This window comes from Salvelinus namaycush, unplaced genomic scaffold (assembly GCF_016432855.1).
Source record: "Salvelinus namaycush isolate Seneca unplaced genomic scaffold, SaNama_1.0 Scaffold313, whole genome shotgun sequence".
Lineage (NCBI taxonomy): Eukaryota > Metazoa > Chordata > Actinopteri > Salmoniformes > Salmonidae > Salvelinus > Salvelinus namaycush.
This window is the reverse complement of record NW_024060042.1, coordinates 175,001-189,058: the sequence shown is the minus strand read 5'-3', so window position 1 is coordinate 189,058 and position 14,058 is coordinate 175,001. Positions and strand designations below refer to the sequence as shown.

Below are 14,058 nucleotides of genomic sequence, written 5' to 3'. Positions count from 1 at the left end.
ACCTCCATAGTGGAATAATGTAGCAGTTTTTGTTACTGGGAGTAGAGATCCATCCTGTGTAACCAAAAAACGGTTACCTCCAAATATAATGCAAAATAAACTAGTGTTATGTAATACAATAATTATAATACATTGTTATGTTAGCAACTGTTGCTACATGGGTTGAGAGAGACAAGTAGGGGTAGCCATTAGCCACTTCAGACTTTTGAGATGCACCCCAAAAATACCCAGCCATTGATTCATTCAGGAAGCTTGTTAACATTTAGGTACCCGTATTAGGAGGTTGGCTGATATGTGTTTCTGTGATGCTCCAATCACATTCCAGTAGAGGAGTCACTGCTTATTGAGACTATTGACCTCACCTGTCCTCAATCAAGCAACCTGATTGATTTGCATTATAAGATACCTGGGGTGTAATCATTAGTTCCAAAATGATTTAAAACAAAACGGTTACTCCAAACGGAAAACGTTTTCCAACAAAAACGAGTTTCTGTTGGAAGGATATAGTTGGTCCCTCCCCATTTCACTTCAGTTTGGTTATGTTTGGGTCTTAGTGAATACACCCCTGCTTAAGTTCATTTCTATGGTGCGTTCCTAGTTGATATTGGTCAAATGTATACTTGTCCTTGTTTTGACTAGGGGTATTGTACAAATGTTCCATCGCGAGAATGAATCACTTTTCTCCCAGGTAACATGGTATTTACGCCAAAACCGGAAGTGTAATTCAAAAGCATATAAATAGGCCAATGTCTGGCTTTGATTAGTGATTTGATTGAAAATTCAAGACCGATGCTACCTGAGCCTGATGAGCCCAACATTAAAGACATTTTATCAATCAATCAAATGTATTTATAAAGCCCTTCTTACATCAGCTGATGTCACAAAACCGACAAAAGTGCTGTACAGAAACCCAGCCAAAAACCCCAAACAGCAAGTAATGCAGGTGTAGAAACACGGTGGCTAGGAAAAACTCCCTAGAAAGGCCAAAACCTAGGAAGAAACCTAGAGAGGAACCAGGCTATGATGGGTGGCAAGTCCTCTTCTGGCTGTGCCGGGTGGAGATTATAACAGAACATGGCCAAGATGTTCAAATGTTCATAAATGACCAGCAGGGTCAAATAATAATAATCAAAGTGGTTGTCAAGGGTGCAACAGGTCAGCACCTCAGGAGTAAATGTCAGTTGGCTTTTCATAGGCGATCATTCAGAGTATCTCTACCACTCCTGCTGTCTCTAGAGAGTTGAAAACAGCAGGTCTGGGACAAGGTAGTACGTCCGGTGAACAGGTCAGGGTTCCATAGCCGCAGGCAGAACAGTTGAAACTGGAGCAGCAGCACGGCCAGGTGGACTGGGGACAGCAAGGAGTCATCATGCCAGGTAGTCCTGAGGCATGGTCATTTTATGAGCCCAACATTAAAGACATTTTATGAGCCCAACATTAAAGACATTTTATGAGCCCAACATTAAAGACATTTTATGAGCCCAACATTAAAGACATTTTATGAGCCCAACATTAAAGACATTTTATGAGCCCAAGCCCAAAAAAGCCCAAATGATTGTGCCATTATCCAATACATATATGATAGGCTCAGTGTTGACCCGTCATTCAGGGTTCCCCACCTGTTTTGATCACCACCTGTTTACATATCAGTTTGCAAACAATGTAATATATATATTTTTTAAATCATTGAGTTAATAAAGCCGCATACAAATATGAGCCGTGTTCGAATACCCATACTAACAACATGTATACTACATACTTAATGAGTATGAGTTCATTTTAGTATACTGTAAGTGTAAACAAACGGTCTTCTTTCAGTTGAGCGTACTAGCGCTTCGCCTGTCTACCGGAAGTTGATGCTGAATAAGAAATTACTAGCTAGACATTTTTCGACTTTGGGTGTGTTCATAAATTCAGTCTGAATTATGCACCTCCTTCAAATCATGATAATAAAGTTGGGAGAGAATATGCAATTCTAGTGCAGCACAAGCGGCCCACAAAGTTACATGTGTAGGCTAGCGAATTTGATTTCAATTTTGAAATATAAAAATGTCTATAATTGGTATGCTGACTCATATATACATTTCATAATATTTCCCAGAATGTTATTTCCTACTTCCTCTTTCTCTCTCTATTGTTGCTTCATTCCTTCCTCGCTTTCAACAGTTAAATGAAATACGTTTGTCCGTATCTTTATCATTCTAATGACATGTTTGCATAATATAGGACTAGAATTAGATGCAGACGGCTTTTAATTCTCTTCACAAAGATTGAATGGTTATGGGTCTGAATAAATATCTGCTATTGACTCCCACCATCACACATTCTCTTCTTTCAAACTCCCCATGAGTTCTATTGGCTGCTGTATTTAACATTCAGCAAACAAAAGCTCGCATCCCTCTTTGAATAGTTTATTGGTATAAGAAATGCAACAACAACAAAAAGTCCAGCAAGCTATTCTAGTCTAGCTTTTCCTACATGAGACTCCAAGAGCTAAGCAGCGTTTTTTAAGAGAGAGGCCAGCGGAGCACAGGTGTGTTTTTAAGAGAGAGGCCAGCGGAGCACAGGTGTGTTTTTAAGAGAGAGGCCAGCGGAGCGCAGGTGCATGCGTATTGCGCAAGAGACAGAGGCTATACATTTGAAGTTATTATGCATTACCCATCATTCATTACTTAAATATAACACAAATACTGCATTGAATGTACTACCTGAAAGAGGTAGGCTAGGACATCGATATCTATGCCTATATTATCTATTTGGATGCAATTTGAATGGAATTGAGAAAGACTGCAAGAGAGTGCTCGCGTGCACTGATTTAAAGCAACGATGTTCAAGTGATAGGCTGTTTTAAAACTCTGCAGCTACAATTAAAAAAGATATATCATTACAAAAGAAAATAAGGTGACCCCGAAAGCCATTCGGTCATTATATTAATGTAGCATAGGCTTTGCTGCAGCAAATGTAGTCCTACCTGTCACCAGAAAAAAAGTTACCATGATGGGATGATAGGTCTACATGCATTGTGAACTTCACCCCATATTGAGGTGGGCTGCCTGTCTGAAGATTGATGACTGAGCATTGATGACTGATCATGCAGAGAGCAGAGAGAAGGCTGTGGAGAAGCCATATTTAGACATCGCATATCATTTAACAGTTCCATTTCACATCATGCTGTTCATAGAAATCATTTATTATAATTTACCGGTTTCTCACTGTTATTTATCCCTGGAAAATGGAGTGGTTTTGGGTGGTAAATCTCGGTATCCGGGTTCCCGCCATTCAACCCTAGTTTTGACCCTCGCTTGTCTGGGAAATAATCCATAATAAGTGAGTCCTTGCTGATGTTGTGATGTCATCCTAACGCCGGTCAATGTTGCCACTGATGTGTTCAAGGATCTGACATTGTCAAAGCCACCTACGTCATTCCATGCATCAGAGGACTCTACAACCATCTGAATGTGTGGTGTGTGTGTCCCAATTCTCCAAACTTTCCCCATATCTGTGTAAGCGTTGGTTTACATTGATCCACCACTGAGTATAGTGACAAGCTTGACAAAAGCCTAAAGAAATCAAGTGTCTGAGCAGAACTCAACAAACAGAAGACGCTGTACCCAATAGGAGAGATGGAAGAGGAAGCCAAACACCCCACTCAGTGTTTTTGTATTTTATTTGATGGTTTAATGAAAGTCAATGAACTAAGAGTGTTAACTAAAATCTGTCCTCAGGACCCCAAGAGCTGCATGGTTTTTCCCCCATAGCACTACACAGCTTATTAAAATAATACAAGCTTGATGATGTGTTGATTATTTGAATCAGCTGTGTAGTGCTATGGGGGGGCAGGACCGAGTTTGGGAAACACTTGTTGACCAGACCTGTTGCTCTTGCATTGGTTTCTATGAGAGACACACCCAGTTAATTCGACAGGAAATTACCATTTAAAATGGTAAACGGCCTGAGTGAACTATCTTCATTTATCCACTATCTTTGCCCTTCTCTTATCTTTGCAAATCAAGAAAGAGATTTTGGAGTACCCATAGTGATGGATAGAGGGTGCACTTGTCACAAGACCAGAGATTGTAGTACCTCATCAACCCACATCTGACATCTGCTGCTGATCCCAATGGCTGATTCTCTGTAATTCCGGAAGACACACAGCAGTTCCTGTCCAACACTGAGCAGAATTGCTGCCGAGTACCTACATGTTCAAGCATCCTTTTCAGTTGTGGAGCACCTCTTCAGCATTTCATCAGAGGCAACAACTAGTCACTTTTAAAAAGCCAGTTATAAACTTGAGTTGTTGTGGAATCGTTTTTAACACTTAAAATATAATTGAGATGTGATTTAAAAACAATATAAGGTGTGGTGTGATGCAGCACTCCGGATGTAGTAACTGAAAAATGACAAATAAATTGTATCAAATGCGATTTTATTAAACATTTTCTTTCCATTGACATTATCGTAATAAAATTCCTCTAAAACAGAAGCACACAGCTATGTTGTACCAATTGGAGACTTTTACAACTCTAAAATGAAGCATGTTCAAGAACCTCGAGAACACGATGCCAGGAAAAAATATATATTCATATATATTTCATTTTTCATATATTTTTATATCTTCTATATTTTCACTTATAATAAAAGGCACTTGGAATATGTTTTAAAATACTGACATTTAAAATATCTCAAAAAATGTGCAAAAAATAACTCTCGTGGCCTTAGTCTTGAATTAACCCTTTGCGCACTGCTGTGGCACTTCAGTCAATGAATGGCATCCCTTGTAAGTGGCACTAATATTGCTAGCTATCACAATTTAGTGCCCCAAATTTTCCTGTGTTAAGCACATACTGTGACTCTCGTTATAGCTTAATTATTCATTGGCGTCAAATAGCTTTTTGTTTTTAACCCTTTCAGGAAAAAGTACCGCTTCTTTTCAACTATGACAGATAGGGGTTAATTCTAAAAAAGAAAACATAAATCCAACATAAAAGTTATTGTTTTGGTCCTCAAAACCAGCAAATTACAGAACCATATCAACCCACTGAGAATGAATTGACTTATACATTTGACATTTTCAACTGTTGGCAATTGGCATATCCCCTATAATATAAAGACTCCTGGGGAAGACAAAAGTGCAGAACATTACATGACAGAACGTGCCCAAAGGGTTAATGATTCAAACAGCTTATTTTTATATTGAAATATGTGGAACCTGGAATAGGATCCGTGTCAATTTCAGCTTTCTCCACCCAGCAGCCTAGAACCCTAGCCTGGTCCCAGATCTGCTTGTGCTGTCTTGTCAACTCTTATTGTCATTGTCATGAATTCGCCAGACTGAACTAACAGATCTGGGACCAGGCTACCAGAACACTCCTCTCTCTCTCTCTGGCTTCAATGAGCAAGAGAGACAGAGGAGGAGAGAGAGATGAAGGGATGAAAGGACAGAGGGGATTGGACTGGGGAGAACAGTCATGTCTGAGGATTCCACTGTTGCCAGGGAAACCTAGCCTACTTAACACCTGTTACTGGTGACATCATCTGACTCTGAAATCACACTGGAGGTCGGTCCACTGACATGGAGGTGGTTTGCTTCTACCAAGCCTGCCTGGAGGGAGATAGAAATACTGGCCACCAAAGAGGAGGCTAGAGAGTGTGTACATGTGTGGAGCTCTCCGTGTGTGTGACCACAGTGATTAAGAGTGGTCGAGGCAGAAATAGAAATATGCAGTGAATCTGCTCAGCACAAATCCTCCCTTGGCTTGTCAGAGATAGCACTGCAGCCTCCGGCGCAACATGACTTATTTTGACCCACTCCTTAAAAACCCCAAACATATTTAGCCAGAGAGGATTATACTGGATATTTGGGTTTGTTTACTGTGTGTGTGAGGGCGCGCATGCATGTTTTAGTGTTTTACCCTGTCTGTCTGCATACGTGCCTGTTTGTGTGTGTGCCTGCCTGCCTGTATGTGTGTGTGCCTGCCTGTTTGTGTGTGTGTGTGTGTGTGCCTGTTTGTGTGTGTGTGTGCCTGCCTGTGTGTGTGTGTTTTTTACTCTAACCCTCCTCTGGTGAAAAGCTTTGTGGCGACCGCTGACCGGCTAGAGGGAGTGAGAGAGTTCAGCCTTTTGGCTTTAATTTATATACAAAAAACAGAGAGCAGACAGAGTTCAGTGACCTAGTTTCCCTGCTGGCTGGCAGCATCAGGCAGGGAGAGGAGAGAGAAACGGGGTGGGCACTGACTTCAGAGACGAGAGGCCCTGGTGAGGGTGGGATGCGCTCTCTCTACCCTGTTCATTCATTTCTCCATTCACCCCCCCCCCCTCCTCTCCAGGCTACCCACCATTTTAGATGTTCAGATTGTAATTCGTTCAGTTGATGTTGTCATGAGGATCCCTTCCTCTAAACCTAGGTCTGTTACACCCTTAGTCTAGCCTAGCCCTAGGTCTGGTAAACCCTTCGTCTAGCCTAGCCCTAGGTCTGTTAAACCCTTCGTCTAGCCTAGCCCTAGGTCTACTTAACCCTTCGTCTAGCCTAGCCCTAGGTCTGTTAAACCCTTCGTCTAGCCTAGCCCTAGGTCTGTTAAACCCTTCGTCTAGCCTAGCCCTAGGTCTGTTAAACCCTTCGTCTAGCCTAGCCCTAGGTCTGTTAAACCCTTCGTCTAGCCTAGCCCTAGGTCTGTTAAACCCTTCGTCTAGCCTAGCCCTAGGTCTGTTAAACCCTTCGTCTAGCCTAGCCCTAGGTCTGTTAAACCCTTCGTCTAGCCTAGCCCTAGGTCTGCTAAACCCTTCGTCTAGCCTAGCCCTAGGTCTGTTAAACCCTTCGTCTAGCCAAGCCCTAGGTCTGCTAAACCCTTCGTCTAGCCTAGCCCTAGGTCTGTTAAACCCTTCGTCTAGCCTAGCCCTAGGTCTGCTAAACCCTTCGTCTAGCCTAGCCCTAGGTCTGTTAAACCCTTCGTCTAGCCTAGCCCTAGGTCTGCTAAACCCTTCGTCTAGCCTAGCCCTAGGTCTGTTAAACCCTTCGTCTAGCCTAGCCCTAGGTCTGCTAAACCCAATCCCTAACAGATGCCCTCTATGTCAATAGATGGACTCAGAGGGTGTGTGGGTCTGGAGGTAAACCCTGTCAATAGATGGACTCAGAGAGTGTATGGGTCTGGAGGTAAACCCTGTCAATAGATGGACTCAGAGAGTGTGTGGGTCTGGAGGTCAACCCTGCCAATAGATGGACTCAGAGAGTGTGTGGGTCTGGAGGTCAACCCTGTCAATAGATGGACTCAGAGAGTGTGTGGGTCTGGAGGTAAACCCTGTCAATAGATGGACTCAGAGAGCGTGTGGGTCTGGAGGTCAACCCTGTCAATAGATGGACTCAGAGAGTGTGTGGGTCTGGAGGTAAACCCTGCCAATAGATGGACTCAGAGAGTGTGTGGGTCTGGAGGTAAACCCTGCCAATAGATGGACTCAGAGGGTGTGTGGGTCTGGAGGTAAACCCTGCCAATAGATGGACTCAGAGAGTGTGTGGGTCTGGAGGTAAACCCTGCCAATAGATGGATTCAGAGAGTGTGTGGGTCTGGAGGTAAACCCTGCCAATAGATGGACTCAGAGAGTGTGTGGGTCTGGAGGTAAACCCTGTCAATAGATGGACTCAAAGAGTGTGTGGGTCTGGAGGTAAACCCTGTCAATAGATGGACTCAGAGAGTGTGTGGGTCTGGAGGTCAACCCTGTCAATAGATGGACTCAGAGAGTGTGTGGGTCTGGAGGTAAACCCTGTCAATAGATGGACTCAGAGAGTGTGTGGGTCTGGAGGTAAACCCTGTCAATAGATGGACTCAGAGAGTGTATGTGTCTGGAGGTAAACCCTGTCAATAGATGGACTCAGAGGGTGTGTGGGTCTGGAGGTAAACCCTGTCAATAGATGGACTCAGAGAGTGTGTGGGTCTGGAGGTAAACCCTGTCAATAGATGGACTCAGAGAGTGTGTGGGTCTGGAGGTAAACCCTGTCAATAGATGGACTCAGAGAGTGTATGTGTCTGGAGGTAAACCCTGTCAATAGATGGACTCAGAGGGTGTGTGGGTCTGGAGGTAAACCCTGTCAATAGATGGACTCAGAGAGTGTGTGGGTCTGGAGGTAAACCCTGTCAATAGATGGACTCAGAGAGTGTATGTGTCTGGAGGTAAACCCTGTCAATAGATGGACTCAGAGGGTGTGTGGGTCTGGAGGTAAACCCTGTCAATAGATGGACTCAGAGAGTGTGTGGGTCTGGAGGTAAACCCTGTCAATAGATGGACTCAGAGAGTGTGTGGGTCTGGAGGTAAACCCTGCCAATAGATGGACTCAGAGAGTGTGTGGGTCTGGAGGTAAACCCTGTCAATAGATGGACTCAGAGAGTGTGTGGGTCTGGAGGTAAACCCTGCCAATAGATGGACTCAGAGAGTATGCACACTCTCCACAGAGTGAGGATCTGTACAGGGCCTCTTCTATAACTGTGTGATTGTCAGTGAGGATTATATCTTATTAGTATTATTATAAATTGTCCATCCCCTGACCCCTCACCTGGGTCGTGTTCATTAGGCACCAAACGGACGGAAAGGAAGGGACTATGTGGATGTGTCCAACGCTCAGAAACGCTACTTTTCCATTGCAAAACATGTTTTTCTGTTTTCTGTTGCATGTCCTAATGAACACAACCCTGTTCAGGACAGGAAGGAGAATCATCCCTACAACCCCTCCATATCCCGGGCCAGCCCAGGGAGAACGCTGAGTTACAGAGCAGCCATCACAAGAAATATAACACCAAGCTTCAACATCACAAAATGTCTCGTCTGAACATCCATGACAAAACAACAAACAAATGACTAACAAAAACAACCATAACTGTAATTATTCTCAAAACAATGGACATGCCGTCATGGAAAATAAAGTATGGACATGCCGTCATGGAAAATAAAGTATGGACATGCCGTCATGGAAAATAAAGTATGGACATGCCGTCATGGAAAATAAAGTATGGACATGCCGTCATGGAAAATAAAGTATGGACATGCCGTCATGGAAAATAAAGTATGGACATGCCGTCATGGAAAATAAAGTATGGACATGCCGTCATGGAAAATAAAGTATGGACATGCCGTCATGGAAAATAAAGTATGGACATACCGTCATGGAAAATAAAGTATGGACATGCCGTCATGGAAAATAAAGTATGGACATGCCGTCATGGAAAATAAAGTATGGACATGCCGTCATGGAAAATAAAGTATGGACATACCGTCATGGAAAATAAAGTATGGACATGTCGTCATGGAAAATAAAGTATGGACATACCGTCATGGAAAATGGAAATGTAAGACCTTTAAAGAAAGATGGAGAGAGAGTGAGTAGAGGGGGAGGGGTATTTGGCTCTTCAGGGCAATGTTTCTTGTGTTGAGATGCTCACCTCCCCTCCTATACCCACATAACATGGTTCACTCAACATTCTACATACATCATATCTCTGCGATGCCAGCTTGTGGAAGGACCCCAGAGTCCACAGAGAAAGGTGGCCGTTTCAAGCCTGAGCGTAAATGAAGGGAAAACCAAGGTAGTGAAGATGGAAAGAGAAAGACAAAATGTTTCCAGAGAGCCACAAGTACAAGTTGGCAGTTCCATGTTTTGTAAAACGTAACAAAGACATTGGTGTGTACGGTATAAGTGCATTTTGAATGCATCAATCAAACCATACGGATTCTAACATAAGTAAATTGTTCTAGAAGTCTGCGAATTAACCCCACTTCCTTGGAAAAGTGAAGTGATGCAGTTTCTAGTGTGGCTGTGGTTCTGTGACCAGCCCAGCTCTACGTAGCAGTAAAGCCTGATTCACACCGCGGGCCAAACCATGCCTAACTGTGGCAGCCTGGCCTGGTTACGCCATGATGCTGGAACCATGCTTAACAGAACAATGTGAAAAGAAAATCCGAGCCAGCACGGTACGGTTAGAGTCAGCCCTATAGTGTCAATCAGCCATTAATGTGTCACACACCCTGTGGTTCAGGATACACAGCTCCCAGTCTACCCTCAAGGGTGGATATTTTTTGTCACAATGTGGGACTGTTGAACTAGGAACAAAGCAACCAACAGCCAACTCCACAAGGACTCAGGACTCTTCACTGGACAGCCACCTGTTTTACACAGCTGGTTTTAATGAAAGGTCATTTCAAACACTGTTCCACAACAGAGTGTGTTACTTAAACAGTGGACCTTTCATACTCAGTACTTAACTCACTGTGTTATTGACAAGTAGAGTATACAATAATAGACAAGACAATAATAGATTGGACTGGTAGAATGGGACTGGGAGGCTGACTGACCGGAGTAATTCACCTGTCCTCCAGGGGGTACATAACAACACCTGTGCCATTGACGTTACCGAGAAGAAAAATAAGAAGAATATTGGTCATTTGCTGGGTGATATAACACCGTTTGTCTGCCTTCTAAGACTTTAGTTGCTCTGCGTTCTTACACAAGCCCCTAGTTTGCAACAACAAGCCCGTCACATGTCATTGTGGAAAGGGCTGGTCCACGATGGTCACCTTCCCCGAATCGGGAAAAGATTGTCAAAAATAGTCATCAAAGTGCTCACGTTTAGTTTCAGTTATGTTTGAGGAGAGTTGTTGAGAGGTTAGCAGCAGTTGTGAGGTTTATATCACTATAGCCTGGGTTGATGTACTGACTAAAAGGGGGTTGTGTGCTCCTTGGTTGGATGTCATTCTGATTGACATACACATCATCAAATAATGCGTGTGCTCCTGTGGATGGCACTCTGATTGACATCCAATAGCACCGCCCTACTGTTTAAAGTAAGGAGATGCAGTCAATTAAACCGTAATCCTCTTCTAAATCAGTTTGACTTCACTTCCGATAAAACAGGAAGTTTGTCCAATTGTGTTCACAGCACTTTGTAGGAAGTAGTTTCTGTAACCTTTAAAGCAGCGGAATGGGGACGTACTGTGTGTTGCTAGCCTAGCAGTGAGCGCCTCCTACTGTTTCATTTGTGTGTCTACCTCACTGCTAGGCCACAGAGCACACTGTCAACATGAACATTATCAATACATACACATGAGGTGGAGCTTGAGCAAGGACACAGAGCATTAGAAGACTGTCGTTTTCAACAAAGGTAACGTAAGTGAGAAAAGCCAGAGACAGAGAATGTGGTGAAGAGGTGAGGAGGGCCACTGTTGCAAGCCTTATGAAATAATACAAGATTACACATGATTGAAATGTATTTATGAGTTGTTGATGGTCCCAAAATGTGCTAGATAAATGCAAAGATAGCAGTACCAGATACCTCAGTTTACATTTCTCTTATGAATAAAACATTTTTTTGTCCGAGCCAATTTTACAAACTGAGGTGTGGACTTTGTTGTTAAGTTTAAGTTGCCTGAAAGTAGACTTTCTTTCTTTTCACGTGTCAATTTTTTTCGACCTTTTTCTACGTTTTCTCAGCCCCCCTTGAGCTCTTCTGGAATGTGTGTGTGTGTTAGTTGACCACAGCTGGCTTGAGCACAACCGTGCCGGAGGGGATGACCACCCAGGACAGGGGGTCATGGGAGGCCCCCGTGGAGAGGTTCAGCACCCCCCCACGATGAAGCTTGTCCTTCCCCTCCTCCCCCCCAATTTTCCCCTTGTGGTGACACCCGTGGTGGTGGGCCCTGCGCTCTGAGGCGGACGACCCCATGGATCCTCCTAGGGACACGGGCACCATGGTGGGCCCCAGCCCCAGGGCTGAGGAGGGGAAGGCCGGGGAGAGCCCCAGGGACGACTTGGTGGCCAGGCTCAGAGGAGAACCATTGAAGGACAGGATGGAGGTGGTGCAAGGGGAGCTGGGGCACCCCCCCAGCGTGCTCAGGTCCAGGGGCCGGGGGGCGAGGCGGGATAGAGGGATGGAGCCCGCCAGGCCCTGCAGAGCGTGGCCCCCCAGGAGAGCGGCAGCGGCGCTGGGGATGATGATATGGGCCCCACTGATGTAGCTCAGCTCCGACTCCCCCAGCTTCCCCCCTCCTCCACCCATCCCCACCCCCAGGGGACCCACCTTGAGCAGGGAGCTCAGCCCACCCGGAGAGCCTTGCTCCTGGGCTACAGAGTGGCCGTGGGCCTTGATGTGCTTACGGAGGGAGCTAGGGTCTGTGTAGCGCTTCAGGCAGCCGGCCATCTTGCAGTAGTAGGGCTTGTCCACGTAGTGGGTGCGTGTGTGCTTGAAGCGGTCGCTGGAGTTGGAGTAGCGCTTGTTGCAGCCCTCGTATGGACAGATGTACGGCTTCTCACCTGAGGAGAAAAGACATTCAGGTAAGTTATTCAATTCAATTCAATAAACTTGATTTGTTATTTTAGCGTTAGAGATTGCATGAAGGAAGGAATGTTTTCATGTTTATACAGCATACAAAAGAATGTGTGACTTTTACAGTGAGGGCGTCTTTTCAGTCTTTTACAGTGAGGGCGTCTTTTCAGTCTTTTACAGTGAGGGCGTCTTTTCAGTCTTTTACAGTGAGGGCGTCTTTTCAGTCTTTTACAGTGAGGGCGTCTTTTCAGTCTTTTACAGTGAGGGCGTCTTTTCAGTCTTTTACAGTGAGGGCGTCTTTTCAGTCTTTTACAGTGAGGGCGTCTTTTCAGTCTTTTGCAGTGAGGGCGTCTTTTCAGTCTTTTGCAGTGAGGGCGTCTTTTCAGTCTTTTACAGTGAGGGCGTCTTTTCAGTCTTTTACAGTGAGGGCGTCTTTTCAGTCTTTTACAGTGGGGGCGTCTTTTCAGTCTTTTACAGTGAGGGCGTCTTTTCAGTCTTTTACAGTGAGGGCATCTTTTCAGTCTTTTACAGTGAAGGCGTCTTTTCAGTCTTTTACAGTGAGGGCGTCTTTTCAGTCTTCTGCACTGATCTGTCTGTCTGTCTGTCTGTCTGTCTGTCTGTCTGTCTGTCTGTCTGTCTGTCTGTCTGTCTGTCTGTCTGTCTGTCTGTCTGTCTGTCTGTCTGTCTGTCTGTCTGTCTGTCTGTCTGTCTGTCTGTCTGTCTGACCGACCTGTGTGTGAGCGGTTGTGTATCTTGAGGTTCTCCAGGCGAGAGAAGCTCTTGTTGCAGGTGGGGCAGCGGTGAGGCTTCTCATTGGTGTGTGTACGGATATGGATAAGCATCTTGTACCTACAGACACACACAGACACACAGACACACAGACACACACACACACACACACACACACGAGTATAATAACAGGTGCACACGCATACCCATATGGAACAATGTACTTGAATGAGTACAAGGAATTTTCTGTAAAGTTAGGAAGGTAGTTTTGAATGATACGACACACTCATAGAGGTGTTAAGACTGGTTTCATGAAGGAGTTCTGAATGTCTTATGTTGGACACATTTCAGTGGTTAGTTAATCATCTCAGTCATGATCTGAGGTCAATCTCACCTAGCGTTGAAGCCCCGCCCTTTGCGAGCGCAGCCGTCCCAGTGGCAGCAGTACCCAGAATCCTTTTCAGGTTTGACGTGGAAGTCGTTGACGTGGTCCACAAGGTCTTGCAGGGACTCAAAGAGAAGATGGCACTGGAGAGAGAGAGGGGGGAGAGAGAGATGGGGGAGAGAGAGATGGGGGAAAGAGAGATGGGGGGAGAGGGAGATGGGGGAGAGAGGGGGGAGAGGGGGTGGAGAGAGGGGAGAGAGAGGGGAGAAGGAGAGGGGGAGAGGGAGAGGGGGGAGAGAGGGGGGGGAGAGGGGGGAGAGAGGGGGGGGGGAGAGAGGGGGGGTGAGTGGTGGAAGACAGAGGGAGAATAATGTAAAAGAGAGAAAAGGTTGAACATCCACCACTGTCATTGTGAAATGTTAAAACAATGACCTTTGTAGTGTCTAGTTATGTCATGGTAACACCTGGCTGCAGAGCAAAATGGTCCTAGCCTGGTCCCAGATCTGTTTGTGCTGGCTTGTCAACTCCTGGTCTCGACAATGACCATTACATAGGAGTTGGCAAGACAACAGAAACTGATCTGGGCCCAGGCTAAAATGTTTCCCCTGTTGCATGACTTCCTGTGTCTCACCTTCCTCCAGC

At 45.0% G+C, this 14,058-nt stretch overlaps 1 protein-coding gene across 1 annotated transcript in view; it reads right to left on the bottom strand.

The window, feature by feature from the left end:
- Window positions 1-4,409: 4,409 nt before the first annotated feature.
- LOC120039951 (zinc finger protein GLIS2-like) overlaps window positions 4,410-14,058 on the bottom strand; it is a 63,038-nt gene continuing 53,389 nt past the window's right edge. The window contains exons 4-7 of the mRNA XM_038985273.1: window positions 14,048-14,058; window positions 13,426-13,559; window positions 13,033-13,151; window positions 4,410-12,289 (exon numbers count right to left, since the gene is read on the bottom strand). The exon at window positions 14,048-14,058 is cut by the window's right edge and continues 172 nt beyond it. Coding sequence (XP_038841201.1) covers window positions 11,505-12,289; window positions 13,033-13,151; window positions 13,426-13,559; window positions 14,048-14,058 — 1,049 coding nt within the window. The 3' untranslated portion in view covers window positions 4,410-11,504. The remainder of the gene's footprint in view (window positions 12,290-13,032; window positions 13,152-13,425; window positions 13,560-14,047) is intronic.